Here is a 24,613-nt window from a genome sequence, read left to right as displayed (position 1 = left end):
GGCATGGTAGCGGAACTGAGTGGTTTAGATTTTCTTCAGAATGATAGATACATTTTTATGGATAAAAAAATAAAGCAAGGGAAGGAATAGCCTAAGATTGACGGATATATCCGTCTGCCGCCCACAAGAATATTCAAGATTGTTGGCAGTGTTCTTATTTTGAGATTATCGCTCCGTCCACCTTATGTTTTTTGTGGGCCAAAGACGGATATATCCGTCAAATCAAATTTTATTTTCTTCATAACTTTTGTACAAAAATTAGTTCAGCCCTAAGGAAAATCTTTTTATGATCCATGAATTATTTCAAGTGAAATACAAAACACAACCACTTTAGTTTTTAATTTTTGTCAAAAAATAATTAAGCTCCAGCCTTTCATTTAATTTAGCCCTGGAAGGGTTAAGTGATAATGATAAATCAATCAGGAGTTTGCTATGATACTGCATCCATACACGGTTAGGCAAAAGTCTGGTACCCCCCAGTTAACTATTTAACCCGTTGCAGTACGAAAACCAAACTCGGCACATGTGGGACGGGTGGCGTCGTCCTGTAATCCAGCTACTAGGTCACGAATTGTGGATATTTATAGGCATGCACTGTGGATGTGATACTCCCTGGTGTGGATTAACGTCTGCACGAGTGAGTAATACGACTTTCCGCAGTACTATCCTGATAATTAGACCAATTCGTATATACCAAGGAAAAAATGTGGTTCGGATTCCACTATAAACTGTAGGTCCCTTAGTTGCCATTAGCTGTATGGGCTATTAACCAGCTGTGTGTAAGGAATGTCGGCCTTAGTCACTAACAAGACTACAAGATCGCGCCACTCATCCTACACTCATCTCCATTCATACTGGCTTAAAATACCTACTATGTATGGTCGCCATTTCATCGAATAGTATTAACATGTATTAAGTATTACAGCATGAGAAATTGCACTTTTTCATCACAGTTACAACTTTGCCCCAGCCCCCAAAATCAGGGTATACGTCTACACTTTAGAGGCACTTAAACAAGCAGGCTAGTGTATTAAAAAAACGGGACTTTCCAGAACTATTTTTACATGTTACAGCTGTATTGTTACTTACAAATTTTTTTTATCGATGAACTGAGGATATTTTATGTAAAATTTGACCACTTGTTCAAAGGTGGAAACCCATCTATGCAACTAAAGGAAAAAAATGTTCTTACAAGGTGTCTACCAGTTGATCAAACTAAATTTCAGTGATTGACACATTAACACGTTTTATAGAAAATTTCATGAGATGAAAAATTCATTCTCTCATAGTAATGAGTTGGAATTTACTATTCATAAAATTTTTCCCTGTATTAAGAGAAATTTGCAATTGGACTCAACTGTGTAAAAATGAAATCTCCAAAACAGTTTTGTCCTTACAATTTTAACCCATTTGCGTCATGTTATTTATTTACCAAAAATCCCAGTATCAATTAAACATTAAAAAGAAAAAAAAAATATTAGACCATTTTTTATGTTTTATAATATTTTATAGCTGAAAATAATAATGAATATATTGTATACAATTATGTATTTTATATGTAGTACCGGGGGACCGAGCCATGGCTCGGTATAGTTTATTTCGGTAAGTCAGGGGCTCAGTCGTTAGCGTTACGGACTTCGGGCCCAAGGCAGCGATGTTGTGGGTTCGTATCCTGGTCACTGTCGCAAACATTTTATCAGTAGAGTTCACCTTCGTACTGTACCGGCTAACCCCTTGCTTTGCTAGATAAGTTACTTGAGCAGTTAGTCTATGTGGACGGGCAAGGTTAAAAGAGGCCGCCAATCTCTTAAAAAAAGTTGATTTTGATTGTAAAAAGATTTTTAAAGAAACTTGCGTTTTATGTACAACTTATTTTGGCTTTTATTATTTAAGTTTCAGTGGGATTTCAATTTAAATTATTATGGAAATTTTTCTGAATACACAACAAATTTTGTAAACTATAAAGAGTGCATACAATTGTAAAATCTTCCCTTAAATAAGAGTGAAACATTGAGTTGGCGTACCAGTAAGTCAGCTGTGATACCGGACATAACGTTCTGGTACGTCATCCGATGCAAATGGGTTAAGCCAACAAATTACTATTCATGCCTCCCTGATCTGAAAAAGTAGTCAAATGTTACTAGCCCTGTAGGAGTGTTAAAGGAGAGTGATTTCTATGGATGAACAGTATTGAACTTTAACTTCGGAACAAGATAACATTTTATATCCTGATATTCAAAGCGGGATTTCCCCCTGCAACAAGGGAAACTTATAGTCTTGAAAAATCAAGCATTGATCATAAAATCTTGTATAACAACCTTGAAGACAAACTATAACTAATTAATGTTGGATCTCATAACTAGCTTCAAATTTGAGAGTCAGTGTCCTCTTAAATAGAGTCAGTACTACAGCTTGTAATAGTAAGAGAGCAGGTTCCAAAAATTAAACGATTCTTTTAAGGATTTTTGTATTTTCCCAACAAAATATTCTTAAAAAATCAGATGAGTTAAAATTTACTTCTTCGCCGCTGCCGCCTCATCTTCCTTCTGGTAGGACTGCAAAAGTTCTTGCTTCTTCTGTGTTAATCGCTCGGCACGTCGCTTCTTGGCTTCCTTCACCTTCTGTCTTCGAGCCTCTGCCTGGTCACTGTAATCAGATAGGTACAACAATTAGTGAGTGTTGCTTAACAACATACAAATTCTCTTGAAAACTTGTAACATTAAATGAACCATTGGCCTATTTTAAGGGAGCCTTTCCAGGATGAATAACGTGCAAATAAAATTTAAGGGCAATTCCAGGTGTTCATGCCAAAACTCGCATCTAAAAAAAAGTTGTACTTGTGCATTATAAATTGTTCACAGAACAAAAATTAACTCATATTCAAGAATAAAAATACTTTTACAACCTCATTTTAAAATGTTAGTGATGGTTTTGGTACCAGTTTGTTGTCATTAGAAGTTACCGCAGACATAGTGATTATAACCAATTTTTTGTTTTGTTTGGAACCAAGTATTTAGAATGTGATTTTTCATTTTGCATTGTATTAACAAATGCCCTCTTCCCACCGGGCTTCCTAAACAAGTTCCAACATTATCAACATTAAAGGTATTTAAACCACTTTAATTCAAAATATATCCATAAACAGGCAAATTACAACTGTTTATTATTATATATTTATTGAGCGGAGCGAGCGAAGCTCATAAACGTTGACTTTTATGCATTTCGTAATACGCAAACTCCTCCTAGACGGCTGAATCAATCGTTTTCAAATTTTGCATGGTGATAAAGACCATATCGGTGAGTGCCAACATCTATATGGCGTTAAAAAGTCTCTCAGGAATCCGCCCCACTGCGTCTCAAAGTTTCAATGTAATCCTTATGGAAGCAGTATTTGACACATAAACAAAGACATATGATCAGCTGTTGACTTTTGAATGCAGTAGATAAATAAATAGCTGATAGCATTATTCCACAGATATTAGAACACAAATGGTGGTATGGATCATAAATATAATCAAATGACGACACTAGCTTGAGGTCCGTGACGTAGGAAGTGGTGAAGGTGAGCAGTCTGGAGTGTGGAAACTGTTTAAGACGATTAGATTTAGGTAGGTATCTGCATTCCTAAAATTCTTTGGGAAGGAAGGAAAACGGGTCCGTGATGTAGGAAGTGGTGAAGGAAGTAGTCAAGGCGAGCTGTACGGAGTGTGGGAACTGTTTATAACGATTAGATTAAGGTTTCTGCATTCCTAAAATTCTATGGGAAGGGAGGAAAACTGGTCCGTGACGTAGAAAGTGGTAAAGGAAGTAGTCAAGGCGAGCTGTCCGGAGTGTGGGATCTGTTTATGACCAATAGATTAAGGTATTTGCAATCCAATAATGCTAAGGGAAGGGAGGTAAACAGGTCCGTGGCGTAGGATGTGATGAAGGAAGCAGTATAAGGCGAGCTGTCCGGAGTGTGGGTACTGTTTATAACGATTAGATTAAGGTTTCTGCATTCCTAAAATTCTATGGGAAGGGAGGAAAACTGGTCCGTGACGTAGAAAGTGGTAAAGGAAGTAGTCAAGGCGAGCTGTCCGGAGTGTGGGATCTGTTCATGACGATTAGATTAAGGTATTTGCAATCCTAAAATGCTATGGGAAGGGAGGAAAACAGGTCCGCGACGTAGGAAGTGGTAAAGGAAATAGTCAAGGCGAGCTGTCCGGAGTGTGGAAACTATTTATGACTATGAGATTAAGGTATCTACAATCCTAAAAAACAATAGGACGGGTGGAAAACGGGTCTGTGTCGTAGGAAGTGGTGAAGGAAGTAGAAGTAGTCAAGGCGAGCTGTCCGGAGTGTGGGATCTGTTTATGACCAAAAGATTAAAGTATTTGCATTCCACTAATGCTAAGGGAAGGGAGGTTAACAGGTCCGTGACGTAGGAAAAGATAAAGGAAGCAGTAAAGGCGAGTTTTTCGGAGTGTGGAAACTGTTCATGACGATTAGATTAAGGTTTCTGCATTCCTAAAATGCTATGGAAAGGGAGGTAAACAGTTCCGTGATGTAGGAAGTGGTGAAAGAAGTAGTAAAGGCGAGCTGTTCGGGGTATGGGATCTGTTTATGACCATTAGATTAAGGTATTTGCAATCCTAAAATGCTATTGTAAGGGAGGAAAACAGGTCCGCGACGTAGGAAGTGGTAAAGGAAATAGTCAAGGCGAGCTGTCCGGAGTGTGAAAACTATTTATGGCTATGAGATTAAGGTATCTACAATCCTAAAAAGCTATGGGACGGGAGGAAAACAGGTCCGCGATGTACGAAGTTGTGATGTAAGTAGTCAAGGCGAGCTGTCCGGAGTGTGGGATCTGTTTATGACCAATAGATTAAGGTATTTGCAATCCAATAATGCTAAGGGAAGGGAGGTAAACAGGTCCGTGGCGTAGGATGTAATGAAGGAAGCAGTATAAGGCGAGCTGTCCGGAGTGTGGGTACTGTTTATAACGATTAGATTAAGGTTTCTGCATTCCTAAAATTCTATGGGAAGGGAGGAAAACTGGTCCGTGACGTAGAAAGTGGTAAAGGAAGTAGTCAAGGCGAGCTGTCCGGAGTGTGGGATCTGTTCATGACGATTAGATTAAGGTATTTGCAATCCTAAAAGGCTATGGGAAGGGAGGAAAACAGGTCCGCGACGTAGGAAGTGGTAAAGGAAATAGTCAAGGCGAGCTGTCCGGAGTGTGGAAACTATTTATGACTATGAGATTAAGGTATCTACAATCCTAAAAAACAATAGGACGGGTGGAAAACGGGTCTGTGACGTAGGACGTGGTGAAGGAAGTAGTCAAGGCGAGCTGTCCGGAGTGTGGGAACTGTTTATGACGATTAGATGAAGGTTTCTGCATTCCTAAAATGCTATGGAAAGGGAGGTAAACAGTTCCGTGACGTAGGAAGTGGTGAAAGAAGTAGTAAAGGCGAGCTGTTCGGGGTATGGGATCTGTTTATGACCATTAGATTAAGGTATTTGCAATCCTAAAATGCTATTGTAAGGGAGGAAAACAGGTCCGCGGGTATCTTGGTATCTACAATCTTAAAATTCTATTGGAAGAGAGGGAAACAGGTCTACGACGTAAGAAGAGGTGAAGGAAGTAGTAAGGTGAGCAGTGTGGAATTTGGGAACTGGAAACCGTTTGTAGCAGTTGGATTGATGTATCTGCAATGCTGAAATGCTATCAGAAGGGATGGAAGCATGCCCACGACATTAAAAATGGTGAAAGAAGTAGTAAAGGCTAGCAGTGCCCCCGCACACCCCACACCCCTGTGGGCAATGTTTGTGGCAATTAGATTAACGTATCTAAAATACTAAAAGGCTATGGAAAGTGATTAAAACAGGTCCACGATGTAGGAAGTGGCTTAGGAAGTAGTACAGGGTGTCTACTACATTCTGGATAAAAAAATTCATGGACAATTCCCGTACATTTAAGGACACTTTGCCGTAACCTTTGTCGGTGTCATTACCGAATAATTTTCCTGATTTGTCAAACTGTATTAATCTTGTTATTCACTGTAGTTGTACCAGAGTGAAAAGTAAATAATAATAGATAAGAGTTAAATTTCAAAATAGAAATTTATTTAAAGTAAACAAACATAGGCCTACCTATACTTTAGGTAAAGCTTTTATAGTGTAACAGAGAAACGCAATCATTGTCTCCTGCGATAGGGACAAATATCTCCATCGGTCACGGAAACTTCATAACATAGCTTATCCGATCCAGGCGGATTAATTTGGTATGATTCGCCCTGGCACAATGTTAGGTTCTCGACTACTTTTGAAAAAAAAAATCTTTAATGCATATTGTTACTCAGTTCTTAGTACAAAATCAAGGTATGGTAAGCGGCTACCAATAAGCACAGAGTAAGATTATTGTATTTTCATTTGAAAAGTTAATATCGACACATTACAATCATTAGTTGTTTATCTTAGGCTCAATTACATTTTCTTAATATATTTTACAGCTCTTTCAAGAAAAATACCCAGGCCTAGACCTAATTATTTAGGAGGGCCTATATTTTTAAACTGAGTAACAATGAGGTTATAATAGCAGCAAAGTCACTATCATCATTCTAGTTCATAAGATTTAGATTGCTCAAAGCATACAACTCAATAAATAAATATGGGAAACAAAAAACATTGAAACCTGAATAGCCAACAATATAAGACAAAGATACAGAAAATGCAATGACATAATTTGAAACCAAGTAGGCCAGGCCTACATAGCGATAAAACATTAATGCAAACAACAATGCTTGTGGTTTTGTCAATTGAAAATAAAATATCTATAAAAAAGGGTTTAACTTACAAAATAAGACTGTAGATTATTTACATGTTTAATATGAAACCATAAACAGTTTTATGATGGCACTAGGCAATGGCCGCAAAAGTAAGAAGTGAAATTTAACAGCCATTATAAAACTATTATTTTCATAATAAAATAGGTTTGGGGTCTAATAATAATTACCCTAGTAATAAATAAAGAAGTTGTAAAGGAATAAAAGTGATACTGATACAACTTTTATGAGCTAGCTGCTGAGTCAACAGTTCTTGGAAGTACTTGACTTGACACTTGATTGTAGTGATAAAATATTAATGTGTTTGAGATTGCTAATGGGATTTTTATTGCATAATTACTCTAGTAATCAATTATGAAAATGTAAACAAACATCTGATAAACCTTTTATGTGCTCCTAACCAACTAGCGATCAATAAAATTATGGCCCAATAAAAATTTAAGGACATAGTCTGGCATTTAAGGACAATTCCCGTACATTTCATGGCCAGTAAAAAATTAAGTACAATTCCCGGTTTTCCCGGATTTCCCGGTTGGTAGACACCCTGTAGTAAAGTATGAACATATTAGGAGAACCGTCTGTGGCAGTTAGATAAATGTATCCTCAATCCTAAAATGCTATGAGAAGGAAAGGAAACAGGACCCACGACGTAGGAAGTGGTGAAGGAAGTAGTAAAGGCTGGCAGTGCAGAGTGAGGGAACCGTTTGGGCAGTTAGATAAATGTATCTAATACTTAAATGCTATGAGAAGGGAAAGAAACAGGTCTATGACGTAGGAAATGGTGAAGGAAGTAGTAAGGCTTGCAGTGCAGAGTGTGTGTGATCTGTCTTTGGCAATTACATTAATGTATCTGCAATCCTAAAATGCTATTGGAAGAGATGGAAACAGGTCCACGACGTAGGGGGTGGTGAAGGAAGTAGTGAAGGTGGGCAGTGTTGAGTGTGAAATGAATTACTGCAATGATAAAATGCTATGGGAAGAGACTGTAGGGTCAATCCATTTCAAGTGGTCCAAAGGTAGTTGCTTCAAGATTTTTAATTTTTTTTATATTTTTATCCTTGAAAGTACATATCATTGGAAGTACAAAAATACAATTATTTTATTTTTATTTTATTTTTCTACTTTATGGCGGCCATTTTTTTTAAAGTCGAATGCCCAATTTCAGCGATTTCAGAGCTCTACGTTAAATTAAATATCTCTGGTTCTACCAATCCTAGAACATTAAAATAAAAACCAATCTCTTCAGAAAGATCTAAACTTTAATATGGTAATATAGTTATGCACTTAAAACTAAATATATAGGTCTAAATACGTGTTTAAAGTTTAACGCAACAATGTTACAAAAACTGATTTTTAACAATTTATTTTTTCATAAAGGCAATTGACTATGTGTTTGTTATTTTTTTATCTGATAGTTATAGGAGTGTACTCCAAATTCTCAAAGTTTCAAGTTGTGGACTTGCATAGGGTTTTAAATATAAATTTTCAAAATCTTAAAATTTTCAAAATTTCAAAAGTTTGACGCTTAATATCTCTGTTGGGCATGAAAATAAAAATTTCAAATTTGGCTCAGATATAGTACTAAGTAAGAGTATTATCCTGTAATAATTTTATTTTGTGGACTCAACTGGTTTTAATGTTATGAAACATTGAAAAGTACTCAAATAAGCATTATACGTGTAATAGCGTAGGAAGCATAATATTATATTATAATACACTATCAATGTATTTGTTTAGTAATGTTATATTTTAATAATAGATTTTAAGCATTTTGATGTTTTAAAACACTATACTTTGTTGTCTGCCACAGTAAAAATCTGTGAAAGGGTTGTGTTCAGGGAATTGGTAGATGTCCTTCAATATTGAAGTTCTAGTTTTTTTTTTCATTTTTTGCTAATTCTTCATTGTCTACATAAAGGAATTGAATGCCTTAAAGGTGTTTTTAACAAAAGTTAAACATAGCCTATCCTTAGCATTCAAAATTTGGTTGTCAATGGTATATTGTAGACTCTATTAGTGACTTCACTCTTTGTAGTGCCTCCTACACCATCGGAAAATAATGACTCTACTTTAAATTTATAGAAATGGTTTTTAAATTAATATTGTTTTGGTTTTAAACTCTATGTGATTTATTTTCTTTTAATTCATTTATGTTCATAAATTTCAATTAATACACAAGTCAGCCATGTTATCTTATGGGACGTCTGGCGCTAAACAACACTACTTGTGACGTTGCAAATTCTACCAGGCCACGGCCTGGATTTATAGGTGGCCGTGGCTATACAGTATCATAAAACAATTTTTTTACTGAAATATTCAGTCACAGGTACTAAAATACCAGCTGCGAGGCATTTTTTGATACACTACTGCGCACGGAAAAAATGCCTGCAATGGTGTAGGAGGCACTACAAAGAGCGAAGTCACTAATAGTCTACAATGTACCATTGACAACCAAATTTTGAATGCTAAGGATATGTTTAACTTTTTTTTAAAAACCCTTAAAGGTATTCAATACTTTTATGTTGACAGTGAAGAAGTAGCAAAAAATGAATTAGAACTTCGATTTTGATTCAAAGGACATCTACCAATTCCCAGAACACAATCCTTTCACAGATTTGTAGGTACATACCTGTGGCAGACAACAAAGTAGAGTGTTTTAAAACATCAAAATGCTTAAAATCTATTATTAAAATATAACATTATTAATAAAATACATTGATAGTGTATTATAATATCATATTACGCTTCCTACGCTATTACACGTATAATGCTTATTTGAGTACTTTTCAATGTTTCATAGCTTTAAAACCAGTTGAGTCCACAAAATAAAATTATTACAGGATAATATTCTTACTTAGTACTATATCTGAGCCAAATTTGAAATTTTTATTTTCATGCCCAACAGAGATATTAAACGTCAAACTTTTGAAATTTTGAAAATTTTAAGATTTTGAAATTTTGTATTTAATACCCTATGCAAGTCCACAACTTGAAACTTTGAGAATTTGGAGTACACACCTATAACTATCAGTTAAAAAAATAACAAACACATAGTCAATTGCCTTTATGTAAAAATAAATTGTTAAAAATCTGTTTTTGTAACATCGTTGCGTTAAACTTTAAACAGGTAATTAGACCTATATATTTAGTTTTAAGTGCATAACTATATTACCATATTAAAGTTTAGATCTTTCTGAATAGATTGGTTTTTATTTTAATGTTCTAGGATTAGTAGAACCAGAGATATTTAATTTAACGTAGAGCTCTGAAATCGCTGAAAACCGGCATTCGACTAACAAAAAAATGGCCGCCATAAAGTAGAAAAATAAAATAAAAATAAAATAATTGTATTTTTGTACTTCTAATGATATGTACTTTTAAGGATAAAAATATGAAAAAAATTAAAAATCTTGAAGCAACCAATTAATTTATTTCTGGACCACTTGATATGGATTGACCCTGTAGACTGTAGGTTAAAATGATTATGAAGCACGAATAGTAACATATTTCAAGAAGTATTCAATCGTTTACAATAGAAATTTACAACTGAGTTGACAACAGCTGATTTTTACTCCATAGAGGCAAAAAACTAATTTTATTCCCTAAAGATTAAAATGCTACTTTAGACCCGAAACGCATGCATCAATGTTTTTACTGCAATATGACAAAAACAATATAATATGAACCCTTGATGACTCCGCTCAATTTTGTGGATGCATCTGCGAACGCCACCTAGTTATTTTTTAATTTTTCTCTGTAACCAATAACCATACAAAAACACTTCAATAAACCAAATATTATTTTAAGCTGTTCAAAATGGTCCCGAGAGAAATTGATTGGTAAATTTTATGTTTTGATGAGCAAAAATGAGAAAAACTAATTTTTGACCCTGGGCATGAAACCCCAACCCAGGTTCATCGTCATATCCTGCGGTCACAGAAACGTTATCGTCGTTTCCCGCAGTCATGGAAACATCATCGTCGCCATGCGCGATTGCGACAAAATAACTAAAAAATCCTGTGGCCGTTTAGAGTTTGGACATCATCATCGTCTCCCGCGGTTACGGAAACATCATCGTCTCCCGTGGCCATGGAAACGTCATAGTCGTCTCCCGCGGCCATGGAAGCGTCATTTTCATACGCAATCAAGGCAAATTGAAAATTCCCGGTAAAATACAAAAATCACGCATAATTTCCTGATTTCCAGGTCAGTGGACACCTTTTCTGAAGGTGAGGCGTATAAAAAAGTGTTGAATTCTGGATACACTCTAAATTGTGAGGTTGTTCTGACTTGGTGAAATAATTAACTGAATCTAAAAATACTCAAGGTGTTTCAATACTTGAACAAATTCCTCATTAAAGTAGGTGTCCAGTAGTTTAACTTGACGAGACAATTAAATGAGACGAAACAATTTTTACAGCTGAACATTACTTACTTCAACATCTTTGTCCTAGCCTTCTCTGCCTTCTTCTTGTGAATGAACTCCATGAGTACACGCTTGTTCTTGAAGACGTTACCTGAAAAAATCCTTTGAAATCATAAATTGGTATGGAATCATTTATCGCCAGTTTAGCACCATAACTGAGCAAAAGATATCATAGGTATATCATATATATATGATCAAAACTTATCATACAACTCAACTACTGTTTACCATATTTTTATTTATTTCAGTCGATTCTCATATGATAGAGATATTGTGTCCATGGAGCATTGTAAACATTTTAAACATACAATGAATAAGTCCATAGAGACACATAAAACATCACAAAAGTAAAAGTAGAAATTTTCAAGGTCACTGACCACTTCTTCAACCACTGGAGATTGGAGAAATGGCAATGTCAGTTGCAATTTGAATCAATCAATTATTTAAGATTTAAGACACCACTATGTGCGTATTTTAACCCAAATATGAGTGAAGGAAGAGTGTAGGATGAGTGGCGCGATCTTTGTAGTCTTTGTTAGTGACTATGGCCAACATATTCCTTAGACACGGCTGTTAATTAATAACCCATACAGCTAATAGCCATGGTGGAAGTAAATAAGGTGTGCTATTGCGCATCGTGTCCGGGTGATGGTGGTACGGGGCGGGGTATCGTGACGTCACCTTGGGGGCAAACAGCCTCGCAGCCATAATCGAGCAGTGACACTGCTCTAATAACATCATAATTTTAAATAGTTAGTACTTTCTTAGCTACGAAGAATTATTTATGTCAAGCGGCAACGGAGCGTGCTCTCAGCCGAGGCTATCGTTTATTGGATAAAAAGGCCGCGCCGTAGCTATATATTAAAAGGATATTACATTTTCAATCAAATATGTAATATTAACATGTTAAAGATACAATGAAGTTTTACATTAAAATGCGTTGCAACATTTCACTTTTTTACAAATTAACACTCTTTTATAACAGTTTTTACTAAGAAATTTGTAGGAACCTAAATGAATAACAATTATTTACTTAGTTTATTCTATTTTACAATCTTATAGATAAATTTTCAACCTGGAAGTAATCATGTAAAACATTTATCAGCTCTGGATTTTTATAAACTTTTTAAGTTTCTCAACTTCTTTCTTTTTTCTCCACTAGCAAGATTACATTTTCTTAGCTTTCTGTTTCTTTGCTTTATTTAGATATAGGTTCCTAACCTTTGCAGAACTGATATCTACTGCAACTCGTAGTAACCAAAACAAAAACAACACACGTGACCGTCTCCCACCCACCACCCCCGCATCTGAGCCAAAGTTGCGACATAGATAACAACCCCAGTGTAATAGGATCCTAGCAGTCGAGTTAAACCGATAATATGACAGTTTTTTTATTTATTATAGTAATACAATGTTTACAATGTATACAATCACCCACTTATTTTAAACGGAATATATTTTAATACTTTGTTATACTTGTCTTTGCGTTAAAAAAAATTTATTATCTAAACCATTTCAAGCAAACTTTGTTTTTTGTTCATCAATAATGGTTTGCAACACAGTTAAAATTAAGAGTAATTAAGATATAATTAACACAGCAATTATATCTTCTCTGTGAACTATTACAAAATAATCTGTATTTAAAATGGAAAACCCATACTGAAGTCAACAGAACTACAATTTACACACATAAAATGTAATACAGGAATAAAAATATCACCACTACCATATTCATAAAACTACATTATTTGTTGGATGGTAATGTGTGATTATACGTGGTAACTGACTCGACTCGCAGCGCACGCTCCGAACTTGAGCTCATATAACTACGCATGTCTCAGGAAATAATGCCTCTAACGGTATATAGTTAAATAAAGTTAAATTTGAATCATTATCTAAAACTGTCCCGCTGTTCAAATGATTCTAACCAAATAGTACGTGATTTGGTAGCCGACTAACTTTTTCATGTTTAGTTTTAAGAAAGGCCAAGTATAAAGAGTGATTTCACGGTTATATTTGTACAATTACTAACAACTTTTTCACAACACGCATTGTCCACTTGTAATTTTTTTATGTCCATGTAAATTTTATATTTTTTTCTCAATTCTAACTGTTCAAAATGTGTTCAAGATGTTATTCAAGCAGCGTCACACTGAGTTATATACGCGCGTGAGGCGGTTTTCCCCCTAAGGTGACGTCACGTCGACGAGTCTCAAACTCGTCCGGCTGAATAGCACACCTTATTTACTTCCACCATGGCTAATGGCAACTAAGGGACCTACAGTTTATAGTGGAATCCGAACCACATTTTAGCCTTGGTATTAACGAATTTGTCTACTTATCAGGGTAGTACTGCGGATAGGCGTAGTACTCACTAGTGCGGACGTTAATCCACACCAGGGAGTATCGCATCCACAGGTCATACCAATAAATATCCACAATTTATTATTTCACGGTAATGCTAAATCTTTCCTTTATGAACAGAACCTTTAAAGGATTGTGTGCTAGAGAAATGAAAGAGGATTAAAAAATCATGTAACTGAATTCGGTAAACAACATTGAAAAATACCTAAATGCACAGCCCGTAGAAAGATGACTATAGTCCTACCACTTAGAAAAATACCACGCACCTGTTTGAGTTGCGCAGGTTCTTTTTTTAAGTGGTAGGCCTATAGTTTATTAGGAGGTACCGATTGATCAAGTTTTGACTTTTATAAAAACTAAAAACCTTTTTCTTAAAGAAACTTTTTAAACAAAATAAGTGCAACATATTTGAATGCAATATCACTTATTTATTTAATAGTAACAAACCTTTTGCTTTCATATACAGTTGGTGATAGAGGTGACGGTCTATCTTCTTGGCTTCCCTGTACTTCTTTAGTAGCCTTCTTAATACCCTCATTCGGTTCACCCACAGAGTCTAAAACACAGCAAATGAATATTCGAATTTAAGTTTTATAATACAATTTTTAAAGAAGAAACTTTATATTTAAATACAATTAATAAACCACTCTGTGAAATAAAAAAAAAATTATAAAATGAAACAATTTGGTAAAAGTTTAGCAGAATCATGAGGTTTGAAAACATATTCTTAGGAGGATTTTTAAGCCCGACGCTCGAGGAGGGAGGAATGGCATAATATTGAGATTAGAGAGTGCTACAAAGATCCAGACATCATAGTGGAAGTCAAAAGTATATGGTTGAGATGGTTTGGACACTATGAGGAGAGAGCAAAACCCCACCACGAAGAACAGACTTGAAGGGTGTCTAATTTATTTCCATTTTTAAAATCAAGACTAATTCCAGACTTTTCAAGACTAGTGTTTTCAACAATTTGGTGATTTGTCGATACAAAAACTTTTTGATTCTCTATACCAAACCGATACCGTACCTAAAGAATACAACTTTTTTATAGTTTACCAAATTTAATGAATTGTTTATAATACACTAACCCCCATCTTTGTGTCACAAAGTATTTTTGAGATAATGGGGAGTTTTTGAGAGTAAAGAAAACATAAATGCAGCAATGAAAATTCTAGCCAGCCAATTTGAGTTAAAACCCTTCTTAACACATTAGGATCAAAGGTAAATGAAGATCTAACAAACAACAACAAAAAATCAATAAGAGAATTTTATTATTGGGCCTACTAGAGGTGAGCCATCCTCAAATCTTGATCATCTCCTGCGGTTGTAGGGACATTATCGTCAACTTTTAAGATTAGTGAAAAATCCTAAATATCCTTCTCAGTCATGGAAAGATCATCACTGTCTTTTGTGGTGGCATCAAAATCATAAATATGAAAATAATCACCGTCATCGTCTCGAGCAGTCACGGAAATGTTATCAACAATTCCCACAATCGTGGAAAAATTACGAATCTCTCCCACGTTCATGTGGGCATTATCATCGTCTTTTCTGCAATAGCGCCAAAATTCTTATAATCTCCCGCTGTTGTATAGACATCATCGACTCCCACGGTCACGGAAATTTCATAGAGGTCTTGCACGATCGTGGTCAAAATACTGTCTGTCACGGTTATGTGGACATTATCATATTGTCTTCCGCTACCGTGATAAAAATCTGATCATATCTCGCGAACATGTAGACATCATTATCGTCTTCACGGTCCTGTAGACATCAGCATCATCCCGTGATAGCGAAGAATTTATGATCCCCTTTCCCGTGGTCGTTTGGACGTTATATCGTCGTCTTACGTGATCCCTGAAAAATTCTGATCATCTCTCGCCAACATGTAGACATCATTATTGACTTACTTGGTCACAAAAACACCATCGTCGCACAAATGTGGTAAAATTTTGAGCATTTTATTACATTTTACATGGTCCATAAAATTTCTGACTGTGATAACAAAATAAAGACTAAATCATGACTTTTCAAGACCGTTTTAAAATTCAATACTAATTCCCAACTTTCCCATTCCTCCTGACACTACTACACACCCTGATTTGATAGAAACCCCGAAGGCAGAAGACCACCAGCTTAACGCTTAGCTTAGCGAGGACGGTCTAAGCTAAAATGGAGGGATGAAGTCCAAAAATATATTAGAAGACCGGGTTTGTGAAGGAGTGAAAATAATACTTGCAAGAAAGAGACACCTGGAGGCAGCTTGCGTGAGCGAGGCCAAATACAGTCTCTTAGGGTACCGTAGCCACTCCAATGAGGCCACAAAGTAATGAGGTAAAACTACACTTCACAGGATTAAAACAATTGATCCATTCCATTTTACAACTCTAGTTTTAAAATGAGCGAGAAGTAGAGAATTATGTTTCAACCTCAGACATAGTGACAATGAATAATCCTCCACTAACTTAATTGGGAATAAAAAACTTCCATGTAGGAATATTTGAGACGTTAACAAGCCCTTTGAATAAAAACGTTAATTTTATGAACATTAATCATATTTAAGGATATAACTGAATAATATTTTAAAGATTGGTGTAATAATTTATAAGACTCCACTTAAATATGAGAACATTATTATATCATTAGACAGCTTCCCTTACCTTTTGTGGCATACGAGCGTTGGCAGTACCCTTCCTCTTACCAAAGCCACAATGACGACCCTTTCTTCTGGCCTCAGTGTTTTTCCTGACTCTGGCTCTGGAATGGACTGCAACTGGCTTCTTGATGATCAACCCATCTTTGATTAATTTACGAATGTTTTGGCCTGGAATTCATAGATACAATTTAGTATTAGAGTTAATTGGAGAGAGTCCAATGAAACAATAGCATTCATTATGAAAGATTAGTATGAAATTTATGAATTCTTTGTTCATACTTTAGGCAGGTACAGACATTTAGTGACTGTACCGTAACTAGGTAGACGTAGAACACCGAACCCTTGAAACTTACAATAACAAAATTGGTTAAGATAAGGTCTATGCTATCAGTAGGCTTCTATTACTGGTTTTTACTAACAAAAATCCTGAAACAATTGGGAATAAATTTGCCAAAAATAGGTAGAGGGTTAACATTATTTGAATACACAATTAAAGTATATACTATACAATATGCATACCCTACAGTAACTATAATATGATCTGATGATGATACTGTAGGCTATTATTGTAAACTAAAATTGGTTAAGTAAAATTTCAGAATCAAGATATTTTTAGTCTATATTTTATTTGTTTTTGTGAATAAAATGTGTAAAACCATGAGGGAATAAATGTTACCAATAAGTAAGGTAGGGGATCAATGTAACAAGTAAATAAAGATTTATATTAAAAGTATGGTCTGTGCAACTTTACACATAATTACCTGTATATATAGAGTAATTAAAAAATAATGGTGCAAAACTAAACGGTTGGTACGTCTGTTTCCGTGATTTCAAACAACTAATTGTCACAACAATGGAAAGGGTGTGTTTATAAGTTTGTCTACAACATTACAAGGTTATGTTTTGTCTCAGCTGAGTACCACAAAGCCTATTAACAAAATCGAAGAATATCTTATTTATTTATTCTTTCAACGGTAACACCATTTTCAAGCCCGGCGCATATTGAGACACAGTCGGAGCAGCGCTGGGCAGTGTTTTGTAAACCACGTGTTCGCTAGGACACGCGCATATTATGGCGCAGCGCAGGGCAGGGCGCAATATGCAGTCCCACACGTGGACTGCGCGCACTTGTGGTCGAGTCACAAGTGTCTGTGCCGCATTGATCACCTGCGCCGGGTTGACTAGTGTTTTGTGACGGATCTAGAGGAAAATTAATAGAAATTGTGCGTTTTTATCTAGTTTTTACGTTACCAGTCATAGTAAGTATGTAAAAGAATGAAATCTGGAAGAAAATACGAACATCAATAAACATTGTAAATTTGTTTGCCCTTTCTTTCTTGTTATCTAGTGAAGAAGTAACAATAAATCTAGATCAGCACATCTGACTCACAACTCAAATCCTAATATTTAACAACATGTTCACACAAGTAACTGTATCACTCATATACGATAACTGTATGACACTGCTTCCCAATATGCGATGTCAACTGTGCAACACAGACTTTTTGCCCAATTCTGCCCTGTGCTGTGCTGCACTGCCCGGACCGTGCCGCACAGCTCAATATGCGCCTGGGTTTACATTATAATATACATTAAATAGGATTAATCACTTTATAAACATAGCATAATTACATAGCATATCAACAAGAATCGAAGCTATCATGGCCAAGATCGGTGAGTTTTGGCTTGTTAGTAAGCTTCAATGATTGTAATAACTGCACTTTGTAAGGGTTTTGTCTCAAACGCTTGCGTAAATTTGTTCACTGCGGTAGTTAGTTCCCTACAGGCTTTGACTGTTGAGGTGCGTAATCTTGCTTTGATACTATTCACAGCGTCTGGCGGGAAGACGGCTCAAACTCTTTTTGGCACACAAGCATCCAGTTGTCAAATTGCCTCATCCAACAAGCTGTGCATTTTCAACGAGGAGCTGCCTTTTTAAATTTGGTCCAAAGTTTCGCAAAGGTTTCGCTGAACTCTATCAATAGCATTTAGTAAGAGCAAATTATTGAACATGAAATGTTTTTTCTTGTTTTGTAGTAGCCATTTGTTGGAAGGCATCGTGGTAGGCCTATTCAACTAAGCAGCTAAGATATAAAATAACATTGATAAAAAAAATATACAAACATACCCTTTCTATTCGTGTAACAATCAGCTGTTTGAAATGACGGAAACAGACATACCAACCATTTAGTTTAGCACCATTTGTTTCAAATAACCCTGTTACTTAAATAGCCTTGGCCGTCTTAAAAAAAAACCTGGATTCTTCTAATTCCATGATATAACAAATTGTACTAAATCCACTAGAACTCGCCCTAAGACACAATAAAAATCTCACCTCTACATATCGAACAAACTGTATAAGCCAACTTGATTTAGGAAGAATTTTTGACATTTAACCTCTACTTAACAAATTTTTTGCATCTTTCCCTTGAACGAAAAGAAACAAAATAAATGCCAATCGTCGCTAGATATTAACGCTCAGTCAGATTCTATTTTCTTGTCTCATTTCAGTTCATTGTGCAAGTCAGTGGCAGTGGATTGTGCAATGGTTGAGCTTCAGAGATTATGGGTGAGAAAAATAAGAGGAAACAATGAACATTAAGCGTGGATACTTTGTGCAAAATTAAGTGAGTTAAAACAATCAAGAAAAAAAAAACCAAATTGAGAAAGAGTTTAACATATAGCTTAGCACTAATATTTTTATAAACAAAAGATAAGTTTTACGACTGAAGTTTACTGTGTTCGGAAATTAAAAGGTTGAAGGTGTGAGCTAAAGGATGCAGCCTAGAGGAGTGTATGCTTGGATGGCCAAAGCAACAACCAGACAAAAGTATTGCAATAAGCGGCCCAATTCTTCAAGAAAAGTCCAAGCAATTAGCTACTGAGCTGGGACATGAACAATTCCGAGTTAGCAGCGGATGGTTGTGAAACTCAAAAAGAAAAATTACATTACGGTACTCCCAAAAATATTGTGGTGAAAGTTCAAAAGTTGATAGTGGTGTTTGTTCCGAGAGGAAAGAAGAACTTTTCATGCTCTAATTAGACTGGATATGAACCAAAATATTTACAATGCTGACAAATTGGACTACCAGATTAAGTCTGACTACAGTTAAAAATCAGAAGTTGAGAGTATTCAAAAATATTACAGTGTTGGTTGGAACACTTCTTTTTATTTGAAGGTGATGCTGTACTTCTGTAGTGTACTTTACCATTACAATAGGCCTATGCATAATAGTAGTGATTTTATTAAAACCAAAGAGGGAAGCGCACTAACAAACTTATTTATTTCAAGTTAAATGGAACACAACAACATCGAAATCTACAAAAACCTTCCCATGGATCAATAGCATCGTTTGCCTCAAGAGCAAGAACAGGACAGTTTCACAATCCTATTTCTTTCAATTTAACCTCACAGAGTCACCCCTGTGTCTCGTTTGTCAATTGGAAGAAGAGACTCTAGAACACATCCTCCTGCATTGTCCCAGCAAGTCAGATGGGAGAGATGAGCTGAAGGGAAAACTCCAACCTGACTGTTCTCTCAAAAGATTCCTGACTGAGCCTAACTGTTGGAGATTAGCAAGCCATGTACATGAGAGACACCGTGTGGTCAGCATCACTTAAAGCTGGAAGCACGCACCAAGAAGTTGTGGTTTAATTGCCTACTACTGAACAATAACTTACATGTATACTAAACAAAAAATACACCCACCGCAGCAAACCTGCTGAAGCGAATTTCCATTTGCCTGATTTGATTTTCATCCATGTCATCTATTTTTTAAATTTAGGTTTAATGAGTACTGTAGGCTACCTAAGATTGTTTAAAACATCTACAATACCTATATACCGTCAACTTATTGTGCCAATATTAACTTAAATATTGCCCCTATATTAACTTAAATATTGTGTTTTAACAAGGTCAAACCTCGACCCAGTGAAATTCCTGCAAACCTAACCCCAAAATAAGTCAAATGATTTAATAAACTATGTCATTACAAAGAAGCACTTACGGGAGTTTGTGTTGGCAATTTCGTTGATTTCATTGGGATCAAGCCACACCTTTTTTTTCCCACATCCCATAACAGAGGCGGCAAGCCTCTTCTGCAGCTTTAACGTACTGGAACATAGAAAATAGAATCAGTACTGAGTAAATGTGGATAGCACATAAATTTGATACATGTGAGTTATGTGACACTTTGTGTATTAACCAGGAGTCTTCTGCATTAAGTTACTTGTAAGTTTGGTGAAAAGGCAGGAGCTCCACGTCACCGAAAGTAGGCCTATTTTCAACTTAACTGTGTAACCTTAATTTACTGAGTTTTTGTTAGTTTCTACGTCGGTTTAACTGGAAAACCCGTTACCTATCCGGACTGGCCTCGGTCCTGATAAGAGGGAGTCTACTATGAATTTGAATGGAGGTTGTTTTCCCTGGGGACCTCATGAAACAAAAAAGTAAATTGGACCTGGGTCCAGGTCTTGAGAAAATCTATGGAAAGTAGAAGACCTGGTACAGTAAGTTAATAGCTTTTTCACTATATGGGAAATTTGCTTAAAAGGTCAAGCAGTGTATTTCAGAAACAATGTTGGTGAGTGAGCGTAGCGAACGAACTTCAACCTGGAGGCGAGTTAGCATAGCGAACGAGCTAACCTGAAGGCCAGTGAGCGTAGCGAACGAGCTAACCTGAAGGCAAGTGAGGGTAGCGAACGAGCTCCAACCTAAAGGTGAGTGAGGGTAGCGAACGAACTTCAACCAGGACGTGATTAAGCCATGCGAACGAGATCATCTTGAAAATTAAGAAGTTAAACGGGGCAAAGCCCGCGGGATTATAAATAGTCAAAGGCAAGACAACGTCTGCCGGGTTCAGCTAGTACCATATAAAATCTAATGTAGCCTATAGTTTGTTTGTTTGTCTTTTATGGACTCTGAAACCGCTTGACAGATTGTAATGAAACTTTAAGGCATTATCAAGCATTATTCAAGGATGGTTTGAGAGAAGTTTGGTGCAGATCCGTCAAAAGGGCCCCGCCCCAGTGGCTCTGGAGTTTTTTTTTATGTTAACGTTATGAGTACTTATATTTAAATGAAATTAAAGAATCTTAACAGCTGGTTCAACTAAACAATTTGATTCTGTGATGTTCAATAGCATTAAAAAGTTAGGCTAATAGGTTTACCAACAGGGTGCAGCACTATTATTTTTTTAAATTTATGACAACAGCTAATTTGCAACGAAAAGGTGAGTGAGCGTAGAGAACAAACTTCAACCTGGAGGCGAGTTAGCATAGCAAAGCTAACCTGAAGGCAAGTGAGCGCAGCGAACAAACTCCAACCTAAAAGTGAGTGAGCATAGCGAAAGAACTTCAACCAGGACGTGATTGAGACATGTGAACGAGCTCATCTTGAAAATGAACGAGCATTTGACATAAACTTAAAACCACATTATGACAGGACGACGTCTGTCGGGCCAGCTAGTTATTAACTATAAAGGTAACCTAATAACCTTAACTTACAAAGGCTAAAAACAAACCAGGACTACTATACGCCTAACTAACAATCAGAAGTTAAGTTATGAAAATATTTTAAAAAAACAATCCACAATTTCTTTTAAAAATCTATAAGTTTAAGAACATTCAAGGCCTACCTACCTTTACATAACCAGAATTTAAAATTAATAAGTTAAGTGCATATGGGGAATAGGCTATCAAACAGAATTTTGAAATGTTTCACAGCAAGTTTAGTTTGTTAAGAACAATATTTATTTATCGTAGTTGTCAGCTGATAAGTTTCAATTTGTTAATATCAATATATAAAAAGAAATCATCGATAATAATGAATGTTCCCTTTAACAGAAAAGTACCTATATAGCCTAAAATTTGAACAAATGGTATTGGGCCTCTGGGGACATCAAAATGAAAAAAGTAAATCGGTCCCGGGCCTGTGACTTACCGTGCCACCTAATAGACTACTTCCTGTTCCCAATAGGAAAATTCGCTAAAACCGCTAAATTTGATACCGTAGCTATAAAATCGAGCTAGGCTCAACTTATAGGCCTACCTTGTGATACACAATATTTTGAAAGCGGACTATGGACCTAAGGGCGCAGCCCTAAGTTAGTATCACACTATAACTTAGGCTATATCACTATAAAATATACATAGTGCCTGACACCTACATCAAGAGAAAATCTTTGTGTTGCTAGCCTAGTTAGCCTAATTAGCGTTTTGGATTTCGGTGCTGGGGGGTCAGGTTGAATTCCCGGCACATGAACAAAACTTAAATGGGTTTGGACTGCTTTCCTTCAAGTTTGCGTTTGAAAAAACTTGGGCCTCAATTAGCTTAAAAGTTATAGGCTAAATGCCACTGGGGTAGACAACTCAAATCTATGTTTAGGTGTTACTAACTACTAACCTAACCTAACCTAACCAATCCTAACCCAAAATAAAGCCCGCATTCTACAATGGCTTAGAGTCACCCGCAATGCTAGCGCCATGCGGCAGTACTTAGATAAGTAGCAAGCGGCCGCTTTTCCTGTTTTTATTTTACTTAGTAGTGGTCCGATCGTAATACAAATTTCATATTCTTGTTCAGGAGGAAATTCCGCACAATTTGAGTACCCACAACATGGGTTTTGGGCAAAAAATGATTTTACCCGTTTTTCCCATTTTCCTGGAAAACGGGACGTTTCCGCCAAAAATGAATATCGTTTTTGGAATCAGCACTAAAAAACGAACAGATTAAAAAAAAAAATTAATTTTTAGAGCGTTGACTGGAGGTCAACAGAATTACCAAAATAATAATCACGAAAAATAAAACATCCCTGGAGGTTACTTCCGTGATGCGAGCTCTGGAAGGTTAATGCTGTCTGGGTCTAACATATAAAAATTCTCAAGAGTGTTTCGAAGTTCAGTGATTTGGAACCTGTAAATAGCCTAGGCCTTAGTTAGGGTAGTTTGTTAGGGACAATAAGTAGGCCTAACCTGACATTTAAGGCTGAGTTGAAGAAGCCAAGGCCTAAACTTAAGTTACTAGACTTGACTCAGTTACATGGGGTGGGAATGTACATTATGATCAATAAATATAGGCCTACTTCATACTGGATACTGGACAAAATAAAACTCTCAAGTTCGGGATGAATCTAGCCCAGTTAATTATTCTCTCTCAGGCTAGGCTCTGCACCCCCCCCCCCTATTTGAAGAAACCCTTGACTCTTTCAAAATGTTGTTTTTAACAATATGTAGTAATTCAGCTCGATATTCTAGCAAATTGACTGCCTGTTTCCCAATTTGTATAGTGAAAACATTTGGCAGGCCGTACGGCTACGTCGACACCTGGTTGAGAGACTGGACATTTTACGAGAAGTTTCACTTTTGGAGGGTACAAAATGTTCGTAACTTGCTGAGGCTTAACATAAGAGTTAATATGTTTTGTCGTCGATGTTAACGTTTCATTATAAGATTCATATTTTATAAAAATAAGTAAATTTATTAGAAAACAACGTGGTCTTACCTCATGGCTACACTACTTCGGGAGCATAAAGGAAATTGAACACAGGCTGTTCACCGTTCAACATGAAATATACAGGTGTGGCAACAGTATTTCACGTTTTGGTATGTACACGTATAGTGTATGTATGTAAGAACTGTTTTGTATGTGATCTCCCCTTCCACTAAGGTGATCTCCTATCTTATACAGATGATGAACTCCTATGATTAAAAGGATTTATTTGTATAATCAATCACATGTATTATTAATCTCATGACTCTTTGAAGATATATAATCAATGATAGTAACAAACATGTTTTGACACCTAGGAAAAATTTAACTACATTATTAAAATGTTTAGTAGCATTCCCGTATAACGTTTAAATGTTTACACGAATTCAGGTTACTCTTGTGTACCACAGCTCTTTGTTGCTAGTTGGTTAGAATTAGCTGTAGCATTGACTATTAATAGTCAAATGCTGTAGTCATAAATGCAAAAAAATAATAGTGCTGTACCCTGTTGGTAAACCTTATAACTTATTTAATGCTATTCACGTTCGCTACTGCAATAGTACGACGTGAGTACGACATTTTTCTTTCACATGGAACAGCGACGCACATATGCGACGGCCGGTTTCTACCAAGGCCTCGCTGGAAAATCACTAGAAAAAAGTTTTTCTAGTGGAGCCTTGTTTCTACCTATAGACTGCCGTCGCATATTTGCGTTGGGGTTCTAATGTTATTAAAATGCTTATATCTTTGTAACGGTCTATTTGAAGACACTGAATTCCCTGCAGTGGTCTACGGATATGTCTGACGCACAACTGCGTCGCTTATGGTCTGTGGATATGATGATTGGTGACGTC

At 36.1% G+C, this 24,613-nt stretch overlaps 1 protein-coding gene across 1 annotated transcript; it reads right to left on the bottom strand.

The window, feature by feature from the left end:
- Window positions 1–2,450: 2,450 nt before the first annotated feature.
- Window positions 2,451–23,806, bottom strand: LOC128990519 (60S ribosomal protein L19-like). The gene is made up of 6 exons (XM_054412913.1): window positions 23,772–23,806; window positions 20,278–20,384; window positions 16,275–16,438; window positions 14,062–14,170; window positions 11,260–11,341; window positions 2,451–2,646 (listed from the first exon to the last, which is right to left on the bottom strand). Exons 1-6 carry the CDS (start codon window positions 23,774–23,776, stop codon window positions 2,514–2,516), a joined length of 600 nt encoding a protein of 199 aa, XP_054268888.1. The 5' UTR covers window positions 23,777–23,806; the 3' UTR covers window positions 2,451–2,513.
- Window positions 23,807–24,613: the final 807 nt, after the last annotated feature.

The sequence above is a fragment of the Macrosteles quadrilineatus genome, unplaced genomic scaffold (genome assembly GCF_028750875.1).
Source record: "Macrosteles quadrilineatus isolate MER2022 unplaced genomic scaffold, UCM_ALF_1.0 Scaffold_3__2_contigs__length_128488019, whole genome shotgun sequence".
NCBI lineage: Eukaryota > Metazoa > Arthropoda > Insecta > Hemiptera > Cicadellidae > Macrosteles > Macrosteles quadrilineatus.
The sequence above is the reverse complement of the archived record's forward strand: the minus strand, read 5'-3'. Positions and strand labels throughout refer to the sequence as shown.

Bases quoted from the DNA above. Each gene is read 5' to 3' on its own strand.
- LOC128990519 (XM_054412913.1), bottom strand. The intron at 16,439-20,277 runs GTAAGTGCTTCT...TATGAATTCCAG, and splicing joins AATTGCCAACACAAACTCCC to GCCAAAACATTCGTAAATTA. The intron at 11,342-14,061 runs GTTTGTTACTAT...GGATTTTTTCAG, and splicing joins ACTGTATATGAAAGCAAAAG to GTAACGTCTTCAAGAACAAG.